Source organism: Melozone crissalis, unplaced genomic scaffold (genome assembly GCF_028551555.1).
Source record: "Melozone crissalis strain CALT ecotype California unplaced genomic scaffold, PUWL_Pcris_2 ptg000002l_1, whole genome shotgun sequence".
NCBI lineage: Eukaryota > Metazoa > Chordata > Aves > Passeriformes > Passerellidae > Melozone > Melozone crissalis.
In genome coordinates this window covers 22,346,723-22,371,320 of record NW_026535780.1, presented here as the reverse complement: position 1 = coordinate 22,371,320, position 24,598 = coordinate 22,346,723, and the positions used below count along the sequence as shown (strand labels likewise).

The following is a 24,598-nucleotide window of genomic DNA, read 5'->3' as shown; positions in this document are numbered from 1 at the left end:
GTGCTATTGACTTTCATATGGAAAATGTAAGAGCAGCATATGTAAAACTGCTCAAATCATTCCAAAGTTAAACAAACAAGCACATGCCCAGAGGGGACAGAGGAAAGTAACTGCTCTGCGATGATGAATAGCATTAACTTGCTCTGGCTTGCCAAGTCAGTGAGCAGTGTGAATTTAATGGCAATTAGCCCAGATCAAAGTTGAAGTACCATGAACAAAGTAGGTAAAACTGACAATATCAAAGAAGGGGAGCATATCATGTGTGAGTGAAGAAAAAAAAAGACTTAGATTTATTTATAATGTTTGCAGCTGTTAATGAAAAAGGACAGATCTTTACAAAATGTTTGTTTTCAAAACAGTATTACTGATTAAGCAGATTTCCAGGAGACTGCTTTCATGGGCAAATTGGCCAAAAACCTGACAGCAAAGAAAAATATTCTGTAATAGCTTGTGTTGTGGACATACTGCACAGAATGGTACTTTCTCAAGAAATTAAACTGCGAGTCAAAGTCAAGCATTCTCCCTCCTACTTGGCAAACAATTGATCAGCCATTGAATACAACAGAACAAGTTCACAGGTATCAGAAAGAGGCAGAAAATGAGAGAATTCAATACTGCATGTATTTTATGTGCAGTAGGCTTTATGAATTATTAGTAATAAGAAAAATATTCCTGTCTTTAAAGCTGCATGTCTTAATTGAGTGACATTAAAAAAGTTATAAATTTAAAATGTGCATGAATGATCTGAAAAGAGCAGCTTTAGATTTTTATTTTAAGTTTAAGGAGACCTCCACTTCCACATAATATTAGTAGGACCTAAATTCCTATTTCAAATATTAGATGTTTATAAGACCTACAGCATGCTCACTAATACCTAACTACTACCACTACAACATTCCAATCTTAGCATAATACCTTCCAACTGAAAGTCTGAAAATATCCTTACAGCATCTCCCATAGCATTTCACACAGATAGTAACATATATTTTTGCAGATTAAATGATACACAGAGAAGTTAACTAATTAGCCAAAAGCAGCAAGTTAATAGAAGAAATTGGAATTAACAGAAAATCACTTCTTTCTATTGCAATCACTATCCTACTCTTTTAATATAGGTCAAATAATAAACAACAAAATCAATTTGCAATCTGTGTGAATTAAGTGTATTGAAGCTAGGCACAGAAAAATCATCACTATAAAAAATAGCAATATATTTTTGACCATAAGCTGAAGGGTAAAGACCCAGCAGTACTTTAGCAATTAGTCAGTGATGTTTATGAGAGATTTCCCTGAGCAAGGACTAAGTTTCTCAAAAGATCAAAGATAATCGGTGTTACACTCTGCCCTAACCAGACCCAGATTCACACTTTCCATTACTTATTTACATTGATCTTATGACTATTTTTATAGATCCATCAGAATAAGTGTGCTTTTACTCTTTTACTAATATTTGTTTAATTAAGTTAATTAATTACAGGTTAACTGAAATGTCGTACAAAAGACCTCACGCAGCTTTCAAAGTGTACTGGGAATCCTAAACCTTTTTTTTTTCTTTTTACTAGCAGTAAGGATGAAGTCAATAAATTGTCAATTAATAACATACTTGCTTTGATGGCTCTTCAGTAATTTACTTTCATACCACTTCATAAATTTCTTAGGAAAACTTCTGGGATCACTGATACAGTACCTCTGCCATGGGAAAATTTCGTTTAAGTCTGCTCTACTGCCAATAAACCAATAAGACTTACTGGCTGATAATCCTCCCACACTACACTGTTTAGGTATATGCACTCAAGCAGCAAAAGTTTAATTTGTTCCACTAATGGCACAGAAAACTACTCAAACTTATTCACCATATAAATTCGAACTTCAGTATGCTACTTTTTGTTATTACTTGGGCAGAAAATTCAAGGCATTGGATGCTTTGTAATTCAGACAATTTTATCTTTTCCTTGATCCAAAGCATAACAATAATAATGGACACTATCAGCAACTAAATATTAAACTGCACTTCACAGAAGAAACATAGTAGAAAGCCTGAATATTATTTGCATTGGCACACTGATATGCAAGACACATTCTGCTGTTCTAAGTAGGTGTAATATTATTTTGAAACTACTAAAAATGCTAGCTGCCTTGGACATATTTCAAGTTGCCATACAATAGCTTTTGTTTAGAATCTCTAGTGGGATAACATGTACTTTATTAGGCTGTAGCCTATTTATTTAGAAGATAAATTAATTTATAAAAGCACAGGAAGAATTTAGTAAAGAAGCCATATAATGCTAAAAATACTGATTTTCTCTAAAGTTGTGTTGATAGCATTGATGCTGGTAAATAGAAACTGAAAGATGATAATTTGGAAGGCAAAGTTCATTTACAAGTGCTGCACATGTCAAAACAGTCATGACAGGACAAGGCCAGGTAGAGTTCCTAAAAGAAGTAAGAAAAAGTGATGAGATTGTAAGGTATTTTTATTACCATCCTATCTAATGCAGGAAAATTACTGGAAAGTAACAGGAAAAATTCACTACACATTTATACTAAAATACATATCTATATATACACACATATAGATATATAGATATTTATATACATACACATATATATATATACACACACACACACACTATATTTTCTGTCCCACATATATATTAATGAGAGTTTGTCTGCATTTCCCTAAAAAAAAAAATCAATCACGTTGTCCTGGTACTGACAGCAAGTAGGCAGAATTTGTCAAAAAACAACAAGTGTTTGGCTAGCATTCTTCCTGGGGTATGAAGAACCAACTGCAGATTTTCCAAAGGGATTGACTTATGGATAAAGGAATTAAGGAAATTGTCCTCCTGTTCTGCTAGTAATCCTCTGGGAAACAAGAGCATCTAGAGCTAAAGAGATTTATATTTTCTCTTAAGTTGCAGCTCTACATGATATTCATAGGGCTATGTCACACAATGCACCATGGACTACACCATCAGTTTTCTAAGCACCCTCCCAAATCTCAACAATACTCAGATTATCTTATTCACAGACACAATGAGAATAAATATTTTGTTCTCTTCTTATACTTACATACATGTATAGCTAAACATGAAAATGTTTAAGAAAATTATACCAGCTGTCTGATAAGTATATATTCCCACTTTTCCCCACCCTAACTAAAAAATTGACCCTGGCCCTTCCAAATTCTTATTGTGGAATTCCAGTTTAGGAAATGAAGAGTAAGAAGAGGGCTTTGTCTCTTAAGAAAACAAATAAAATTCTCTGAAAAAACGGAAATAAGTAGGACTGCAAGCTGGGTTATTTCATGTTTTTATTAGTTAATTGTTCTTTCAATTATTATTATTGTTATTAACTACACTGTTTCTATTTCTCTGAAGCAGCAATCATAGGTTTCTAATGTTCCAATGCTGGGGAGAGTCACAGCCCTGTGAGGTGTGAAGCCCAACCAACCATCCACAGAGACTGGGTCACACGCAAACATAGACTTGTGGAACACACAAACAGCAGTCCTCCATGCTGGCTGCTATGTACGAGCTGCCAACAACTCTTAGCAAAGAATTACGGAAAAGGAACATGCAGAGGTACCTCCACTACACAGAAGTGGAAGAACTTAGCCCCACATTGGTAAGCATGGCAGGAACTCAGATGTCGCTTTATTTCCTCAAAGCCAAAATGCTGCTGTTACTGAGTCTGAGTTGTACTGGCTTCCAATATAGCAGCATTCATTTGCAAGCCTTTCACTGTGGGGGGAACCTCACAGAAAATGAATGAAAAACATCTTGTTCCCTTAGCATTACCTCATGCTATTTTGTACAACTATGCTTCTTAATTACCAATTTTTCTGCTCTTACAAACAAGTGTTCTGGAGTAACTTACTTCACGTCTCAAAATAGAGAAACCTTTCACAGGAGCTAGCTGAGCAGCTCCCATTTGAGAAGGGGTGAAAAACCATAGTAGCTAAATCCAAATAGAGCCAAGCCACAGTAAAGGGTACAAGGGTTGGTGCATTCTTACTGCAAACATCCCTCCATTATACTCTTGCAGCAGCCCAACAGAGAACCTCAGTGGAAAACAGCAATGCAAACCCATCCCAAATGCTCCACTTCACATAACTGTGTAAGATAAGATATTGCTCCTCCTGGTTATAAAGAGTCACAGAATTGTTAAGGCTGGAAAAGGCTTTAAAGGTCAGATTTCAACCATCAACCTGACACTACCAAATCCACAACTAAACCATGTCCCTAAATACCACCTCTAGATGTCTTTTTAATGCTGTCAGGGACAATGACACAACCACTTCCCTGGGCAGCCTATTCTAATGCCTGAACACCTTTCCAATGAATAAATTTTTCCTAATAACCAATTGAAATGTCCTCTAGCACAACTTGAAGCCATTTCCTCTTGTCTTATTGCTTGTCACTTGTGAGAAGAGATCAGCCCCCACCCAGCTACAAACTCCTTTCAGGCAGCTGTCAAGAAAATTTCAAGTCTCTCCTGAGCCTCCTCTTCTCCAGGCCTAACAACCCCAGCTGCTTCATCTGCTCCTACTATGACTTACCCTCTAGACCCTTCACCAGCTCCATTGCCCTTCTCTGGACTTGCTCCAGCACCTCAAAGTCCTTCCTGAATTAAGGGGCCCAGAACTGGACACAGCACTTGAGATGTGGCCTCACCAGTGTCCAGTATGGGGGGACAATCACCACCCTAGTCCTGCTGGCCACACTATTCGTAACACAGGTCAGGATGCCATTGGCCTTCCTGGCAACCTGGGCACACTCTGGCTGACATTCAGCCACTGCTGACCAGCACGCCCAGGTCCTTTTCCACAGCGCCGCTTTCCAGCCACTCTGCCCAAGTCGGTACCACTGCATGGTGGTGTTGTGACAGAAGTGCAGGACTCACCATTTTGCCTTGTCTAACCTCATACTGTTGGTCCGAGCCCATCAGTCCAGCCTATCCAGATGCCTCTGCAGACCTTCCCACTGTCCAGCAAATCAACACTTCCACCTAACTTGATGTCCACTGCAAACTGACTGAACATCCACTCAATCCCCTTGTCCACATCATGGATAAAGGTATGAAGCAGGACCAGTCCCAACACTAAGCCCTGGGGAACCCCATTATTGACTGGTTACCAAATGGATTTAGTTTTATTCACCAAAACTCTCAGGGCCTGGCCAACCAGCCAGTTTCCTACCTAGTAAAGAATACACCCATCTACACCGTGAAAAAAGTTTCTCCAAAAGTGTGCTATGAAAAATTGTTTCAAAGGCTTTACTAACACACAAGTAGACAACACTCAGAGCCTTTCTCTCACCCCTTACACAGGTCACTCTCTCAGTGAAGGAGGACAGGTTGGACAAGCAGGACCTGCCTCTCCTGATCTCACACTGGCTGGACCTGATCCCTCTGTTGTCCTGCATGTGCCATATGATGATACACACGATAATCTGCTGTATAACATTGCCCAGTACCATGGTCAGGCTGACAGGCCTGTAGTTCCCCAAATCTTCCTTCTGGCCCTTCTTGTAGACGGGGGTCACTACTGCCAATTCCCAGTCACCTGGGACCTCCGCAGTGAGCCAGGAGCACTGGTAAATGATTGAAGATGCCTCAGTGAGCTCTTCTGCCAGCTCCCCCAGTACCCTTGGATGGACTCCATCTAGCTCCACAGACTTGTGTATTGTATGGGAGGTCACTGACCATTTCCCCTTAGATTATGGGGCCTTCATTCTCCTCCCAACCCTGTCTTCCAGGTCAGGGGGCTAGGTACCCAAAGAACAACTGATCTTGTCATTAAAGACTGAGGCATTAAGGCATTAAGTACCCCAGCTTTTTCCTCATCTTTTGCCATCATGTTTCCCCCTGCATCCAATAAGGGATTTTGTTGCTGATGTATTTACAAAAACATTTTTCATTAGTAGCCAGCAGTAGTCAGATTAAGTTCTAACTGGGCTTTGGCCCTTCTAATTCTCTCCCTTCATTACCTCACAACATCCTTCCAGTGCTTGTGAGTTTTCCAACCATTCTTCCAAAGGTCAGGAGCTCCTCTTTTTTTCCTGATTTTCATCCAAAGCTTTCTGTTCATCCATGTCAGACACTTCTCCATCAGCTCATCTTTCTCAGCTCATGGGTACAGCGTGCTATACCTTTAAGATTTCCTTTTTAAATTATGTTCAGTCTTCCTGAATTCCTTTGTGCCTCATGATTGCCTCCCAAGGTACTCTTTCAGTCAGTTTCCTAAGCAAGCCAAAGTATGCTCTTGGAAATCCAGTGCAGCAGATCTGCTGCTCCCCTATCTCCCTTACTTCTTCAAGAACCAAAAATTCTGTCATTTCATGATTACTGGGTCCAAGAGGCCTTCAACCACCACATCACCCACCAGCATATCCCTGCTCACAAACAACAGGTCCAGCCTGTGCCTTTCATAGTTCACTTGCTCATCAGCTGTGTCAAGAAGTTCCACACTCCAGGACTCTCCTAGGCTGTTTCTTCTCCAATGTTTTGCATTTCCAGAAGACAGCTGATAAGTTGAAGTCCCCCCTGAGAACAAGGACCAGCAATTGTGAGATTTCCCCCAGCCACTAACAGAATATTTTATCTACCTCTTTATTCTGCTTGGGAGGTGTTTAGCAAACTCCCACCAAAGCCTCGCTGTCCTTTGCTCTGACTCTAAAATAAACACTCACCCTGCTGTCACCATCATTAAGCTCCAGACAACCAAAACACTCCCCAACATCCAGAGCTACTCCAACATTTTTCCTTCCTTGACTATCCTTTGTGAAGGGTTTATGGCAATCCACTGCAGCACCCAGTTGCCCAAGTCATTCCACCATGTTTCCATGATAGCAAATGCATCCCTGTTTTCCTGCTGCACAAAGGCTCCTAGCTCCTCCTGCGTGATGCCCATGCTGAGTGCATTGGTGCAAATGCACTTCAGTTGGAATATTCATTACTGCCTTTTGGGGATGACAAGCCCTAATTCCTAAGCAACCATTCTCAGGTGCTTCCTTGGTTTCTAAAAATTCAATAACCCTTATGTCTTTGCTGCCACATGGATTTCCTCCCCCAAACTCCACTGAGGAAGCAGACCAAAGACCTTGCTACCACAGCATCCCTCAGACAGTGGCATAGTGCCCCCAGGTTATCTGTAGTAAGCCTGGGTTTATTTGCTTTCCTCCTTCAAATCTAGTTTAAAGCCCTTTAATAGGAGCTATACCAAATAACTCTACTAGGGCTGCCTTGGAAAAACTATGAGTGAAGACTTTTACCCATCCTATTTCTACCTTTAAGGTGGATTCTTCTCACCTCTCCTTTTTCCCAGCATCAGGAAGAAGGCATGATCGTTGAGTTGGGAGCCTAATTTGCTGCCATTGTGTAGAAAGCAGTTCTCCTTCCACCATGATTTTGAGACAGTGATTTTTCCAGGAAACAAAGTACAAGTCATCTCAATACTACTTGTAACAGAAAGAAGGAAAAAACTTCTTCATCAGTTCCTGAGTGATCCTTAATTAAGCATCCTTGCTATGAGTTTATTATGACTATCCCTGGATATATACAACATGGACTTTATTGTCTGAATCCAAAGTGCAAGATGAAGTTCACACTGCCTTACAGATGTTCCAACATGCAAAACTGGATGTTCATGCTCCCACTGACTTCTTGTCATAGGAACTTCTACAATTCCTGCAGTAACTGAAGACTGTTTACTTCCATACTGGGTACTTGGGAAGTGTGAGGATACTAGAGAAACATCTGGCACTTCTAACGAAAAATCTGTTTCAAGTACAACGAGACACACACCCTTTGGAATTGTGCAAGAATTTGAAGAGAAATTAAAGTTCAACAGTTAATTTCCTATATGTCTGTCTTTTCAAAGAAAAGATGAAACCAAACTGTGAAGACAAAGAACCTGGCAATGCCATCATCTGCAAAAGACTGTGCAAACAGCAACATCTCACCAGTGCAAAGAGACAGAAATCCTTTTAATATATGGCTTTTACCAGCTCTTATACTCTTAGGTCCTTACTGACAACAAAGGTAGCATTTTTGGAATTGCTACCCACACATGTGCTTTATTTTGATATTTTACACATCTTTGGGATTATTATTTCCTCATTACAAGCACAATAAAAGTTAGTGAAAAATGTATGTATTTTAACAAAGCAAGCAAGATCTTCAAAAAAAGTTGGAATAATCTGTGCAATAAAAGTGTGCAAAAAAGCAGACAAATATTCTAATTCTTCAGTTCAAATGGCTCTAGAAAATAAAAAGTTTTGAACTGAGGATATAATGACTATCATAATATTAAATTTGGTTAGCAATTAAATGATCACACCTCCCTTCAGACTAAAACTGCAGACAACAGCTAGTAGCTGACATCTCACTTCAACATTTTACAGCTGCTTTAAAGACATTTGGATGCATGCATGCATCTTATTTTCCCAGGATTTCAAAGTCCACATCCAGGCTGCTGCTCAGCCATTATAAATGAGTAATTCAAGTAGGGCATGACTGCTTCTTGTATTAACTTGATAAAGATGTTTCAGTTGAAGTGCATCAACAGTTGTGTTAAGTCATCCCTTTCACAGGCTTATACTTTGCTTATGTTACCAGTGAAGAAAAAAAACCAAGTATTATTGGCTTCAAATGATCATAAAAGTTTTTACACTAAACATATTAGTATTATGATTATTATATTTTATTATTCCTTCTTTGAAAAATATAAATATACCTTAACTATTTCATTTTGCAATTAAAAAGAATTTAATCAACTGATTGCAACTTGCATTAAAGTTTCATTTTACTTGTTTAGACCACAACTGCTTAAAGGACTGATATGCACACTTGAAATTAGACATCTGGTTTCAGAAAATTACATTCTATCTGTAAGATTTTCCAAAAGTTGGTTTTAAAACACATTTTTAACATAATAGGTTAATGTTAAACTTATCACTGAATAATTAATTTATTATGAAATATGTATGAAAGAAGTGTTTTGCAATAATTTTACTATCTGAAAAATATTAATCCAGGACTTGGGATTATACATCTTGCAAATACTATATAGATAGTTTGAACATATTTCATTTTCTTGTACAAATCTTCACGTAACAACCTGAAAGACTTGCTCAACACTGAATTCCTTTTCTCTTATTACAGCTGGGAAATAAGAGAGCTCAAAAGTATAGAAGACAATTCATGAACAAACATGAACATAATTACACTAAAAAATAAGAAATATGCTGTACATATAATTCATGAAAAGCCCAAAGCATAAAAGATGTGCTTTATCAACTTTTACATAAACTAGATATCTGACAGATTACATCAGTGGACATACAGAAGAGAGGAGAATACTATCTAAAAGTGATGATCCATCACCATATGTGCTCCATAACCCTGCTCACTAATGTTGAGCCAGATACTGTATTCAATAACTCTTATATTTAATAATATCTTCTCTTAATTTTCAAAGTATTGTTTCTATTTACAAAATTTCCATTATTTTCCCCACTTTAATGGGGAAGTTCTAATATTATATTATATTTTATACTGTATTTACACAATATTTGTTTAGGGTTTAATTATTTTTATTCCAAAAGTAAAACAAGCTTAGGTACTTTTGAGGGCAGCAGGAGATAAGAAGAGGCAGTCAGCCACTTGTTTGTTTATTCAGACTATTCATTTGAAGATTTATTATTTATTATTATTATTATATAGCTGAATAAACATTATTTTAATTTATTTTTTTGCATCATATTATTAGAACATGGTCTTTTTTCCACTGGTATGACAGTTATAAACACTGAAATTCAAAAAGACATGGCTCAAACTCTGGTCAGTCTGACTCCTTTCATGTCAACCTTTCCAAAGGCAGTGGTCTATTTTTCCAAGATTCCTGGATATGAGGCAGCACAGCCAAAGATATTTCTTCAGCTTGGCACAAACCCCAGACAAGCAGCCCCAGAAGCTCTACAGTGACAGATAGGGAACCCAGGCTAAATGTGTAAGAGTTGGTAGATACAGACAAACTCTCACTCTAAGAGATGAAATGTTTGGAACTCCCCATCCCTTCCATTCACACTGTCAGAGTACCCATTCATTGCATAACCATGAAATGTTCTCAAAAGGTTCAGAAAGCAGAACTCCAAAATTATTTGCTATTCTGCAAATACACAGTTTCTAAATCTCCTGGAGAAAAAATAACCTTTTTTTTTTCCAGACCTGTCTACTTCATCTTGAAAATACATCAGAAATTAGGAAAACACTTAGGAAAGCCAGAGCATGCACTAATATGCTGTGCTGAAAGTGGTATCAACAATTTGCAGCACAAATGAGTTTGGATGGAAACTCAGAAGTCAGGTCAACAAATTACTTTGCTCTGGCATATGTCTGTCTTAACTGAACTGGCTGCAAGACCAGGGCAACACCTAGAATCTTCTCGTTCAGACATGACTTCTGGAAAACAAATGGTTTTCTTTTTAACTTTTCAAAATGCCTTGTATTCAGCTGAAGAGTGTAAATCATATTAAAATGAAGAATTAAAAATATTTAGCTATTTATTTAAACTATATATCCACACTAATCCTATCACTGCATTTCTCAAATAGATTTAGCATTCCATGTGATACTGAGAATGTCAGGATAACCTCAAATACACCACATTTGAGTTCGAATTTGCTGTACTTAAAGCCTGTTATTTAGAGATACTCCACATTAATGGCTCACCTATTATAGGTAAGCTAATTTTAGCTGTTAAATAGAACTGAAAAGTTACACAATGCACTGTTTTCCTGATACCAATTTTAAGTACTTCTGCCACCTTACACAAGTATATATTATGTATTTTGAACATATTAGTTCTATTTGAGTGCACAGATAAAATTAAATCGGCTCATACAACACAGGAGTGATCAAATGGTCTAAAGATTACAAGTGAATAATAGTTCCTGCAATACTAATTTTTATACAGCCTGTAGATTTCTGGTAACAATAGAGCCTGCCCCTGAGAAGCTTCACAGAACATGACAAAATAGAACTAATTTAAATGTTTCCAAAGTTGTACGCCCTGAAGATAATCTGTCTGTTCAAAATTAATTCAGTTTGGTCAGCTATAGGAGTCTGTACTAGATAGCAAGTCATCACAGAGGTTATCTAGTTGAGTTTAAAAAATAAAATACCATTAAAATTCTAACCTGCTTTGCCTAATCCTGACTGTGAACTGCTCCTTTCTACATAAAATCAACTCTTCAGTCACTTGGTAATGGCCCAACTTTAATTGCTGACCACAACTGGCTATTCATAACATCATAGGAAGGAATTTCTGTGGGAGCTTCTGAACAGTAATGTTTGGGTAGAAAGGGACAATGTGGTGGAATATTCAGTCTGACTGCATACTGAATCAGAAAAATGAGATTATTAGCACATTTGTATTAGAACCAGAACATTGGAATCCTGGGAGTGACCTGTAGCTTCTTTTTTAAACTGCTACAGAGCTGAACCATGAAAATTACTGAAAAAAAATTCAGATATGGAACAAATATATTTCTATATACAATAATTTCTGCATTAAAAATAAGATGCTTCATTTATCGTTGTTTTTATCAAATGCACTATGATATTATTTAGTTCCTTGTTACTAAAATTTAAAAAACCTGAAGTTGACCTAGTCAAAATGCATTTACTACCACCAAGAGTCTACTGATTTTCAGTCATATCTATTTAGCATTTCATTACAAAAAAAGTAGCCATCTTATATGAATCATTTACATCACTAAAGAGGCAGTGAGAGCACTACAATTCAATTATAAAACCTGGAAATAGTTTAAACACTATTTGAAAATAAACAGCTCCAGTCCCTTATGGCCATGTCTGGGAAGTGTCCAAATGTAAGTTAAAGATCCCATGGCGTTTTTTCAAAATGGGAGGGAACTATCCCAATATGCTGGCCAACATATATTTTCTCAATTAAAAACAGATTTCAATGTCCAAAGCTATGTGTCAGCAATTGCTGAGAGCCTATACCTGTCACGTTTTCAAAACACTTGAAACCAACAATAGGTATCTAGTCACCTTGCTGAATAATGCTTTTCCAGATGCCATAAGTGGGAAAGGTAAATGCATTTTCATAAATAAAGAAAGCACAGATACATCAGCCTCTACCATTATGAAAATAGAAATTATCATTTGAACCCACATGTAGATTTTTTTTTTTCCAATAACAGAAGTGTTAAATATGACTTTGTTGGCCATATGGAACACTTTGATACTACCAGATTTTAAAGTGAACAGAAATCCAATGGAACACACATGCACACACACAAAATAAAGGTAGCAGAAAAAAATCTCATATCTGCCATTCCCTAACTTCTACACATTTAATGAGTTAAACATTTAAAAAAGAAAAGGCTTTTCAACAACTTCTTTTTAATTACTTTTACAGAATTTTCTAGGTTATGAGCTGTTTAAAGAGAAGGTGGAGAGATTTCTTTTAAGTACTTTAAAGCCTTCATACCTCTTACTACCCCCACCACTGAAGAGCTCAACTCTTTAATTGCCAATACTGAAGCTCAAAGTCCTGTCCCCAGAAGTACAAGATCAACTACATTATCTACACTGTTATCCTGAGTTAAAAGAAAAGAAAGAGCAGACAATGAGCTTTTACAAAAAAGTTATAAATTCAGATGAGATGCAGGCTTTTCAGTTCCCCCAGTCTCATATTTCCCAGGAGTCTAAGGCTCCTGCCATTTGGCATTGAGTTCCCATCCTCACAGTGCTTTGTTCTTGTTTTGCCCAAACTCTTAATCTTAAGTGATTCTATTAAGGAAAAAAAAATTGGAAAAAAGGCAAAAGTGCTTCTTTGACTAAAGATATTGCCCAACTTTCACAGTGCAGCTGAACAGAACATCTCAAAGTCAGACAGGATTGAAAGAGTTTAGGGAACTCAACTACAGAGGCTAACTTCCTAAAAACTTGCATGACGGTGTAGGTTTTTTCCCTTTTTTATTTAAAAAAAAAAATCAATTTTTAAAGTAAGATTTTACAAACTAATCCTTTTTAGTCACAATCTCAGAATTTTAGAACACATGTATTGCTGAAGGATTTATGGCATACTGAGAGAAACTGACCGCAACATAAGCAGAGAGATGAAAACACCTCTTCCTCAAGAGGATTTGCAGAATTACTTGAGGGAAAGTTGAACAAGCTGTCTTATTCCTGCATTGTGCAATTACCTTTCTACAACCAGAACTTACTGGCAGTTGCCAGATTTATGCAACTCACTGGAAGCAGTCAATCTAGTTAGCATAGTATATAGTATGTCCCTCCTTGCTGCTACTCCCATGGACATGAAATCTCCAACTGCAGCCAGCAGAAGAACAGACTGCACTTGAGGATAAGTTTACTTCTCTCTTAGAGAAAGTACTAAGTGCTGGATCTTTGTAAGACAGTAGATGCAGTGGTGATCCAAGCCTGGAAAAATATTTGATATTTAACATTGCTGTAAACATTGCACAGCATACTGAGGTTGTGAGGATAATGGAAGAGGACGGAGCACACACAGACTGGTGATTGTTAAAAGAGGCTTTACTTTCTCTCCCTTGGTATGGATTAACTTGACATTTACCACTGTTACCAACCTGCTCCTGCCCACACTACTCTCCCTTCCTGAACTGCTCAGCAGTACCACCGTCTGTTGCCCTTGCCTCAATTTCAGCTGAACTTAAGATGTCAGACATTTTGTTTGCTACAATCAACTGCAAAATCACCAGACAGAAAGGGAGGGAGAAATTGCATTACCACAAAATACTTCTGCCCACAAATTCTGTGAGAAAGAAAACTTCCAAATATAGCCTTGCAGTTCAGGCAGTTGAACTGCTATTTTAAATCAAATTTTGAAAACTACAGGACGTTGCCAGAAATTTTTTTCTAAAAATGTATACTTACTGAATTTAAATCCACCCTCCAAAGTAAGCCTATATGAATACTGTGTTTTCAGTAAATCATACTATTAACATTCATATTTTTCCAAAGAAAAATATAAGAATAAACCAGGTTTTAAAAGCAATTAAGAAGATATAAATGCTGCACACTGACTGAGCACAGTTCTCATAAGACCAGAGTCCTGGCAACTATCATAATCCTTTTGAAATTGTGCATATTAAGATTAAAGATCACTTTGTTCCTCTATTCCCACAACTAGTTGGTATGGTAAAAAGATCAGTCTCCTAGTTTTATATGTAACATCTTTAACATTTGCTCTCCTTTCTGTGCATGTGATTAAATGTAACATTTTGAAATCCCAAAGTTCTGAGAAAAACATAAATCCTTGTCCACAGCTGCTGTTTGACTCTGGAAACACATGCATTTTCTTTTCAAGCATCTACCATCAAAAAATCCCAAAGGACTTGAACTGGAGAACACCTGCATCTCTTCATTTAGTTCCAATAACAGAGTCTAAACTTCAAAATTACAAAAATAGATGCTATGTTCAGCTGCAGTTACATTCTCCCCCTAATTCCCGTGAACAAAAATGCTAAGAGCATGAAATCATTCAGGCAAGCTCTGTCATCGAGAGGATAAGATTTTTTGCACCAGAAGCCCAGTGGGAACTTGATAGAAAACTGGCAACAATTACAGATAAAGTACATAGTGAAATCCTCAGGGAGAGAAAAGGAAATGTAATAAGATAGATGGGTATAATTTTTACACATTTATGTCCAAACCACAAATGTGAATTGTCTTTAATTACTCCAATACACTAACCATTTTTATTCATTCATTTTGTTAAATCTTTTCAAAATACTTAAATTAGACCATGAATTCTCTTTTACTAGGATTTTTACTTATTTACTTACTACCACAAGAACTCATTTAAATTGGATGAGAACTTAAAAATATAATTGCTTCAGCTTCAAAATTCAAGCTAATATCCCTAGTGCAAACAGTCAAAATTAAATTTAAAAATATATCAATATAATGCATTTTTAACTACAAAAAGAGGGAATTTGGGGGACATATGTAGGCGTATAAGCATAAAACCAAACTTATCTCTAATCTCTCCCCTCCTTTTTATTAAGTTCTAACAGATAAAAATCAGATCATTTACAATAATAAAAAAGTTTATGTTCGTACTGGTACAACTTCTATAGCAATTTTTTCATACTTGAAGATATCATTTCTTCAGTTATTTTTTCCTTTTAGCATGGGAAGGGGATGAATGGAGTGATCTTATGTAAATCAAAAGACTGATAGAAGAAAAAGATTCTAAAAGTTTTGGAAGTCAGAGAAACATATCACTTAAACAAGAAATACCAACTTCTATAAGGTTAAATGTTTGCTCTTCAGCCTTTATGCAGCTTCGACAAATTAGAGAAGCCTTCCCACTCTTGCTTTGCTGCACTAAGTGTAGAAATTCGACACATATGAGCACGACATTAATACAAGCACTTTTGTTTACTCCCTGATTTCACTGCTGCATTATTGCCTATTCAAGCCGATCTCAGAGAAAACTTCATTAATTGTATTTTTTTTTTTGCTTTTGATTTATTTGTAATAAAGCTGTCCATACACTGGCTGTGCACGCACTGCCAATTATTCAATATGGCAAACCTAATAGAGCTTAATCAGCTCACCTCATCTATTCAACAGCTGTTCATAATTAACCACTAACACCAGCACTCATTTTGAAATCTCCCTCTTCTCTCAAAGGCCAGGTGAAACAAACAAGGTCTGCAGCTTGCTCCCAGTGTTAATAAAGCCAGGGTTATTTCAGAGAAAGAGTAAGAAGACCTTCCCAAGCCCCCGGGTAATGGAATAATCTCCTCTCTTCTACTTATTTATATGCTGCAGTTTAAAGAGTGAAAAGCATATTCACTGATTTTTACAACCATGCATAGAGATACCTGGGGCAGTTTTCATACAACCAAAGTATCCAAAATTAAAATTAAAGCATAAGGACTAAACAAAATCATATTTATGTTCTTTGTCCCTAAATACTTCCTTTGCCATAGGTGGATCAGTTTTCTACATGCTAATGACACTTTATGCATTAAACAGTAAAACACTCCTGACCAGTAATCATAAGTTTATGCACTTGCTTTATACTTGACGTACACTGTACATGCTACACATCACATGCTCTAAATGCTGCCCTTTTTGAAAGCCCTTCAAAGAGCTTTTTCCTTTGAATGGTTGTACTCAATGCAGTATGGTACTGCTAGAACCATATTCTGTTTTTCTCTTCCTCTCAACAGCACAAGTGAAATAGCAAAAAGGAAGATATCTTGTCAAATGCTCTATCCCTCAGATTGTAAATACATCCCGTAACTTTGCAGGACCACATACAGACAAGCAGTAAAAGGAAGTTGCACAACCATTCTGATCACCCTAGATCATATGGTTCAAGTGATACAAGCCAGTAGACACTTGCTGATGCAACAAGGAGAGGAGGAGGAACAGTGCCCTCCCTGTTCACCAGGTAAATATGCCCTGATTTATTCAAGTATCTCATGCCATTTGCACAACCTCCTCCTTAGCATTTTATATCCAAACGACTGCTTTAATTTTTGATCAAGTTGTTTTTCATTCAATTTAATGAATTAATTATTCCAAATTCCTACTACAGAACACTCTATGCAACATTATCAGGAAAAATTTCACAAACAACTTCAGTACTGCACAATCACCTCCAGTAATACAGCTTAAAAAAACGTTTTATTCTCAAGGGATGAGTTTTTTTCTGTGAAATTATCCAGTATAGCTTTTTTAACTCCCAGAAGTGACTGCAACTGATGGCAAATGCATTTTTATGCTCTCAAAGCTCTTCATGTTTTCCCTACATATAATTTTCACAGTAATAATGAAAATGATAGCCATATCTCCTGTATTAAAATTGCCCCAGTTTCTTCAGTATGTATTCAAAAGCAAACGCTTTTGCTTTGGTGATCCTTTGTACAGAACCTGAGACAAATGAAACATTAATTACTCCTGGTTTAATTTATGTTAAAAAAAATTAAGTAACTTGCAGTATGCCATTCTTCCTGTTGAATGAGACTGAAGCTTGAGCAAATCAGTCAGATTTTTCCTCTCATTTGTCACTCCTTGCAGGTGCCACCCGACAGGAGCAGAGCTAGAGCAGGTTAGTGACAGCCATTGTGTACACAGAATCAATACAACTTCCCTGAGATGCTGAAGGAGCAGGTGAAGTGTCCAGAACATTTTCAACTCTAAAATCTTCACATTTTTAATGCATGTCCATTCGTCTAAAAAACAGGTACCACAGACAATTGTCTACTGCAAAAAAATGTTTTGTATCTCAAAATCCCTGAATGTGAGCCTGGCCAGCACTTCATTTGTCAGTGCCTTAATTCTCATTAAGCACCTCCTGTCACAACCCATCAAGGACTCCCACCCACCTAACAGGAACATCTATAATACTGATGAGCAAAAATGTATGTGATCCTTATGACCTGTAAGAAAAGCAGTATGTGTACAGTATATGTATCCACAGAGCCTTTAAATTATAATTCATAGACGAAGACAAAAATTTGAAAATTAAACAAAAAATCCTCAAAAAAGGCAAGAAATGCAACAATTAGTCATAGTAATAAATATTTAAAAGGTATTTAAGTGAATCAACAGGTGCAACAGATTTTAGCTTCATCTGACTAATTCAGATATTATTGAATCCTGAACTGCTTTTTGGCAATGCTTTAGGAGCAGGACCTGAAGATAATTGTTGTAATAACACTGCTGTAAACATTTCCAACATGATGCTATCCAAAAAACACAGAAGTACAATTACAGAAAAAATAACCTAACAACTGCTGGAGTGAACAGTGCTTACAAATATTTACTCTGTGTAAGAATCAAATTCTGCTTACATATGCACATAAAAATTGCAATGACAGTAATAAATTCACTGTTACTTTTCAGACTAATGACATTCAAGAATCATTTCACAGGAAAAAATACAGAAAAAAAGCACACTTGAAGTGTTCAAGTTGCTTCTGTGTTTCATAATATTGGGATCAGGTAATTCTTTTACTTTCCTTTACCTAGATACGTTTTTGGATTGTTTTTTCCCCACTTTCCATTCCATGCCTAGCATGGCCATAGAATAAACTTTGAAAAACATGAAAACATGGTTTTTAAGAAGCACCACACTGACAGCAAAACCCAGTTCCATGTGTATTTCACAAACTACATGAGTTACTTTAAACTCAACATATTTAAAAATTTTCAGTGTTGCTTAAAACAGACCAATGTTTTGTTTAAAGACCACAAAAACCATAAGAATGTCAGGTAAAAGTATTTATGCCCACAAAGTCAACAACACCCTTAAATTTAGCCAAACAACTCTCACAAATTATTAACTTCTGATTTAAGGCCACCACAACATCAAATTTGATGAGGTCGGACGTGTGCCCTGCAGTATTTTTTAGATTATTTTTTATTGTTAGCAAATTTTATGATAAACAAATTCTAAACAATAAATTTATATGAACCATTTAGAATCCAGTATGTCAACTTCTGTATAAGAAAGCCAACCCAGTACCAGGAAGAGAGAATGGAACTAATATTTTCAGCATGGATCCTGCCTCTCCTCCCTCCCCCTCCTGAAGTTTACAAAAGTTTCATATAATTATTTTAAAAGGCAACCAAAGTTAATGAAGCACTCCTTATTGAAGAAGACATAAATCAAAATGCAGCTTTCAGTTCTTTTGTCTCACAGTGAGCTGAAGTTACAATGTGTGCAGAGTGTTTAGAAGATACTTTGACATTTGGCACATTTTATATCAAGCCCCTCTTTTGCAAATCACATTGGATAGGAAAAATGTAACATGATACCAGTTTAACAAGAGTTTTGTACTTACCAGAATTATGGCAGTAGTCCATATAATCTGGAATTTGGATTGTAAAGGCAACCAAATCTGGAGCTAAGAGAGATTCTGGCTTTCTACTCTCATTGAGCCATTTACTGCTGTGTAAGTCTCTGGTGTCAGAAGGGCCTTGAATTAAAGGAATCAGCTTCTCTTTTCCACCATCACCTAAGATAAAAATTAGATTCCTTACTGCTTTTAGTGTAACAAGATAAATTTTCAAGACAAACATTTACTAGTCCAAAGAGAACATCTATTAATTTACGTTGTGAATACAGAATTAAAAGAGCAAATAGAAAGAGCAGCATCACATAAACTATCTGGCAATCTACTTAATGTTTATCTTATAAATGCCTTGACTTCCAGGAGGATTTCAAATAAAGTAATTGATTATCGTTAAAACAGTATTTTATACTGTTTTATAAATTATTTTATAAAATTTTATAAAATAATCTACTTAAACATCACCATGAACTCAATTTAAAGACACTCAATTTTTAATGCTCTTGATCTTAGCTGCTTTTTATCCATAAAGACATCATACACATTGATAAGTTCCCACATGCTCCTCAGGAAAAACTGTATTAAAGAAGTAAAAAAAAAAAAATAAAAAATCACAGAGTACTCAAAAACTTTACAAGCAAAATACATACCTATAGCATTAATGGAAAATGAGGCATTAAACAGTCAGGAAAATACACCAAAATAATGCTAAGGATAAAGGTAGGTGAAAATATTCTGTATTTTTCCTATTTCTTGAATACTTCCTGATTAGTATTTGTCTCAGCAGAAAAAAAAATAAATTTCTTATTCAGTGTAAAATTTGACTATACTAGGCAAGACTGGATCATCATGACATACTTAATAATAACAACAAACCCCCAAAACAGAATACAAAAACCCCTCTCTGATTCATAGAACAATGAGTAAATTCTTGTTTCAGTAACTCCCCTTGTAAAAAGCAAGGCCAATTCTCCTATACAGGCAATAAAGTTTTACATGGTCCAGCTGCACATACCTGGGGCTTTGGCACAAATTTTTATTGATCCCACGGTCCCAGAGGCACATTTGACCAATGATGTGCCGCAGTACTTCAATTCAACATTCTGGATTGAGCCCTCAAGAGTTGGCAGGGGATTCTTAGATTTCACACCTAATAAAAGAAAACTGCAAATGTACTAGCCTGTTGAATTTAAATATTTTTATATTCCTTCACCAAGGCATTTAAACTTAATTATATTTTAATTATCTACCTTAGATGTTCTCACAGCATTTTTGTTGTGATTCACAGGTTTTAAATGAAAGTGAAAGAATGCTGCATATGGATTTTTTAATACAAACAGTTATGCACGAAATATATATAGATACCATGAGGAAAACACACAAGACCACTTAGAAATTGAAATAACAAATATGCATATATACACATAGATACTTTCATTTTCACTTTGCAAGTGCCACATCAGCTATTCTCCTTCATGTTTTTATTGCAACCATTTAATTTCAGGATCTTAAAATGACTAAGTGTTTTCAGCTTTTATTTAGACATCAACATTTTACTCAGTAGCTATGTAAAGCATTAGATCCATGCAGCTGAGCAGTACAGAAGGCCAACGGCACACTTGCCATTTTTTAGCGGAAACTGGAGTTCAAACCTTGCCTTGGGTCACAAGTGGAAATAAGTTTTGGTGGTCTTTCCTCAGCCCCCATTTGTGGAGCACCAGAAAACTACTGCACCACTTGGAAGAAGCCAGTGCTATTGGCAGTCACTTCTGAAGAGCTGCCCAGAACTGAGGCAGAAGCAGCAGGGGACTGTACAAGCCAGGACTGAGATTTGTTGGCAGAGCTTGAGGGCAGCCCCCCAAAACAGCCCCAGAGCATAGGTGGAGGAAGCCAGCCCTCCAAATCTGTACAGCACTGCCTATCAGAAAGAAAACACATAAATTCACTTGCAAATTAGAAATAAATAGTTTCAACACCTGTAAGAAGTATGAAAGGAAAAACTAACAGAAGTTGCCTTTTTTATGGTTTTTTTCCCTTCGTGCAGAAGCAACTTGGAATTTGTCAGTTAAAATTGGCAAGCAGCTTGTTAATTATGCAAACATTAGTATAATTATGGAACCATTTCCTCATGTACGTAACACAGAATTTGTTCCAAAATCCATAATTATGCAAGGAAAGTATTGTGGAATATCAGGTAAAAAAGCATTTTTATACATATTTCAAGATTATTAAACACATTAAAGAAGTGTAATCATCTACAGAATTAATTATTTAGGTTTTTTCCAAAATCTGTCCGTCCAAGACTTAACTCAAAGAACAACCTTTAATATATATTAACTAGTAAGGAAAAGAATCCTAAAAAAATTATAAGGAACAGAAGATTTCAGATTAAACTTGGTAATTATGCTTAGTTCACTATGCTTATTCCAGTTCCGAAAGATCAAAGAATATTTCGTGGTGCATACAAAATCATTTAGCAAGCAGTCTTGACAGATATTCAAGTTTTTTTCTGGTAAAACATTAAAATAACTTTTGAATAAAAAGTACTTTCCAAGACAGAAAGAAAGAAGAAACACATGAAGGGACACACAGAACATGATAAAGCAGACTGTCATCTGAAAGTAGGTTCCACACTCAAGGTATTATTTGTTATCAAAATGTACCCTGTTTTCTGTCTTTGGGCTATGTCCAGACTTTTCCTAATTTGTGACTCAGGAAGGCTTCAGGCTCAAAGAATACTCACTGAAACTAATTTGTGTGCCTTCCTTACAACACCCCATCAGTTCTCAGTCTGAAAGACCAACTACAAGTTTGTCTTGTGAACAGACCCTCACTCCCATTTCTGTCCAGGGTAAGCCTCTTTTAAAGCTGAAAATCCCCTTTGATCTAAGGCATGGTATCTGACATAGTACATGAATTTATCAAAAGAAACTAGGATATCTGTAGGCATTTCTGCCTCCTCATAGTTCCTAGAAATTTGTGCAAAATAGAGGCCATTACATTCATATCAATAAAAAAAGGGGGGGGAGGGGGGGGGGGGAGGGGGGATATCCATCTTCTGCCAATTCCAAAACAAAGATTATTCAACAGTTTGTAGCAGCCAATATTACAGTTAAAGCAAATCAAACTGAGGTCACTATTTGACCCCCGTCTTTTAAGCCCTCTTAAAACTGGCAGTTTCTAGCTGTTTTCATTTTTCAGCAATTCTTTTAGGAATCAAAATTAAAGGTGTGATGTGCAATACATTTCTCTCACTTCACTATGGAAGATGAAGTACTTTTAAAAATAAATAATTTCAATAATGGAGTTCACTTTTAGATGCATTATCCTGGACAACTTCTTTGCATTGATACTAAAACTGTCCATGTTATTTACATGCATAATTTAATCTGAGACAAAGGAACCAAGTTAAGTGTGATTATGATCACTCTTTGTTTCTGTTTACTCCTAGTCCCTCACCAAGTAACTTCCGGACTTACTGAATTTCAGCAAGATATGACAGCATTATCCAAGACATTTATTTTACACAATCTTCTATTTGCCCTCTTCAACTGACCAATTATCAAATTTATGACAGTCAGCAAAGCATTGCTCAAATGAGCCACGGAACTGCTTTTCACCCAGCCAGCAGTTAAGGACCATGATGGGAAGCCAGGAAAGCTTCATGGCTTGGCCTTAAAGGAACCCACAAACCCTTAATACATGGTCATAGAATTAACCATCATATTTTAATGCATATGAAGAAGTCACTGGTAGCAGTAATAAGGTTTTTTGGGTTTTTTTCTGTTACAGGATTAGGGTAAACACTTGGTCCATTGTTTTCAACTATTTGACAGAAAATAGGGAAGAACTGGGAAAACACAGAGTATCTCATGCCTTCCTTTTCTATGTTGCTTTGATGTCAAATGCCAACCTGCTTTCAGCTTCAACACCTGAAAACTACAGCACAGCACAGTAACCAAGGAGAAGTTGCCAGCTCTGGACTGATGGATACTCAAACTTATTACCTATTTATTAATTACTGAATACCTATTTATTAATTACTGAAATCCTATACAGAGAACATAGTAAGAAACTTAGAATGTCTAACTAGACTTTCATCACAAAGACAAAAATCACCTAAACTTAAGGTGATTGCCCTGGCCAAGTCACAAATCGTTGTCAAGGCACAGAAAGTTTAGAGACTTTTAGTGAACCATTTCTAATGAACTGGTTTAAAATAGGAGGCCATTTTCTTCAGTCTGAAAATTTTTGGAAATTATGAGCCATCTCTCATAAACTTGTCAAACTGGCAAGCAGCTCTACAGAGAAGAAAGAAGCCTTGTTTCCTTCATATGCCTCTATTTGTAGATTGCATCCCTGTAACTTTAGTTCCTCCCGAATAGTCTCCCTTATTTCTTTCATCGTGGTACCATTGAAAAATTGAAGTCTCAGCAGTTGTTCACAGAACTAAAATATTCCTTAAACACCTATTTCAGCAAACAAATGTTTAAGCAAGCAAAGACTAGAGCTTCCTTCCCTCCCCTCAATGTTTATGAACTTTTCTTAAGGTAGTTGGGATCAGTCTTAAGGGATTGATTGAGTATGAAGATTTTCAAACTTCTAGATTAGAAATGCTCCATGCCTCCACGTACTAACTGAAATTTCACATGGAGACAAACAGACCACAACATTTTAATTAAGACATTGAGCACGAATTTGAACAGACACTAGGAAAACCACATCTAACATTGCCAACAGCAAACATTATATAAATTCAACATCCTGCAAATGAAGTAGGAGAAAGGCTTATTTCCAAGGTGCTAGACAAGAGAGTAGAACTTGCACTGTACTCATTCTTCTGGAATCTCACTTGCAAAAGCACCACTCAGATTTACTTGACAATGCCCAGTGGAGTCAAATTAGGGCAACATGTTTTTTCTTAGTACAAATCACTTCTTCAGTTAATTTATTATTTTCACCAGGAACAGGGGAACCAAAGACTTTATGAAGGAAGAGATACATATGCCAGTCATCATCAAATGTAACTTACGGCTCCTTTCAGATAAATTTTCTAGATGTCTGGAGGTTTTTTCCTGCAAACATTGCCCATTGCAGAATGATTTGCAGTAAGAATCCAGTGTTTCCTTCCCAATATGTAGCCTTGTGTACACTCAGTGATCAAGTATAGCCTATTTCACTTGATTCAGACACATGGAATACCTCATATCACCAAAGGCTTAAAATCTGTTCTTTCCATATGGTAGAATCCAATCCAATAGGCAGAAAGGTTTTCTAACTTAAAATCTACTACACCTTGACAATTTGCACCTTGCACACACTAACTCACTTTAATTATAACTCCAAGCTTGAAGAGCTGTTGTGATCCAGATACACATACAGAAATATTGCGCTGTCAAGAAAGGTTTTCCCACACTTTGAAACAGGTATTCACATCCTCCCTCCAACATTCCAGATATAGCTTTGGTCTATTCCATGTACCTAATCCAACCACACAGCTTGCCCCAAGTTCCTGCATTCAGTGTCATTCCACATGCAAGCAGGGAGAAACAAACAGCTAAAGGCAGATCACAACTATGTCTTTATAGATCAGCTCAGGATTTCTTCTAGCAAGCCTAGAAACCTAGGCATTCATTTAATTTAAGGCCTGTTTAAAAACATCACCTAATAAGTGATTTTACCAACAAATATCTTTTACTAATCCATTT

The 24,598-nt window shown here is 36.6% G+C and overlaps 1 protein-coding gene across 3 annotated transcripts in view; it reads right to left on the bottom strand.

The window, feature by feature from the left end:
• Window positions 1–24,598, bottom strand: part of VPS13B (vacuolar protein sorting 13 homolog B) — a 433,545-nt gene that overhangs the window by 277,127 nt on the left and 131,820 nt on the right. For all 3 annotated transcript variants that reach the window (XM_054270120.1, XM_054270137.1, XM_054270129.1), the window contains exons 18-19: window positions 19,906–20,040; window positions 18,882–19,055 (exon numbers count right to left, since the gene is read on the bottom strand). In XM_054270120.1, coding sequence (XP_054126095.1) covers window positions 18,882–19,055; window positions 19,906–20,040 — 309 coding nt within the window. The remainder of the gene's footprint in view (window positions 1–18,881; window positions 19,056–19,905; window positions 20,041–24,598) is intronic.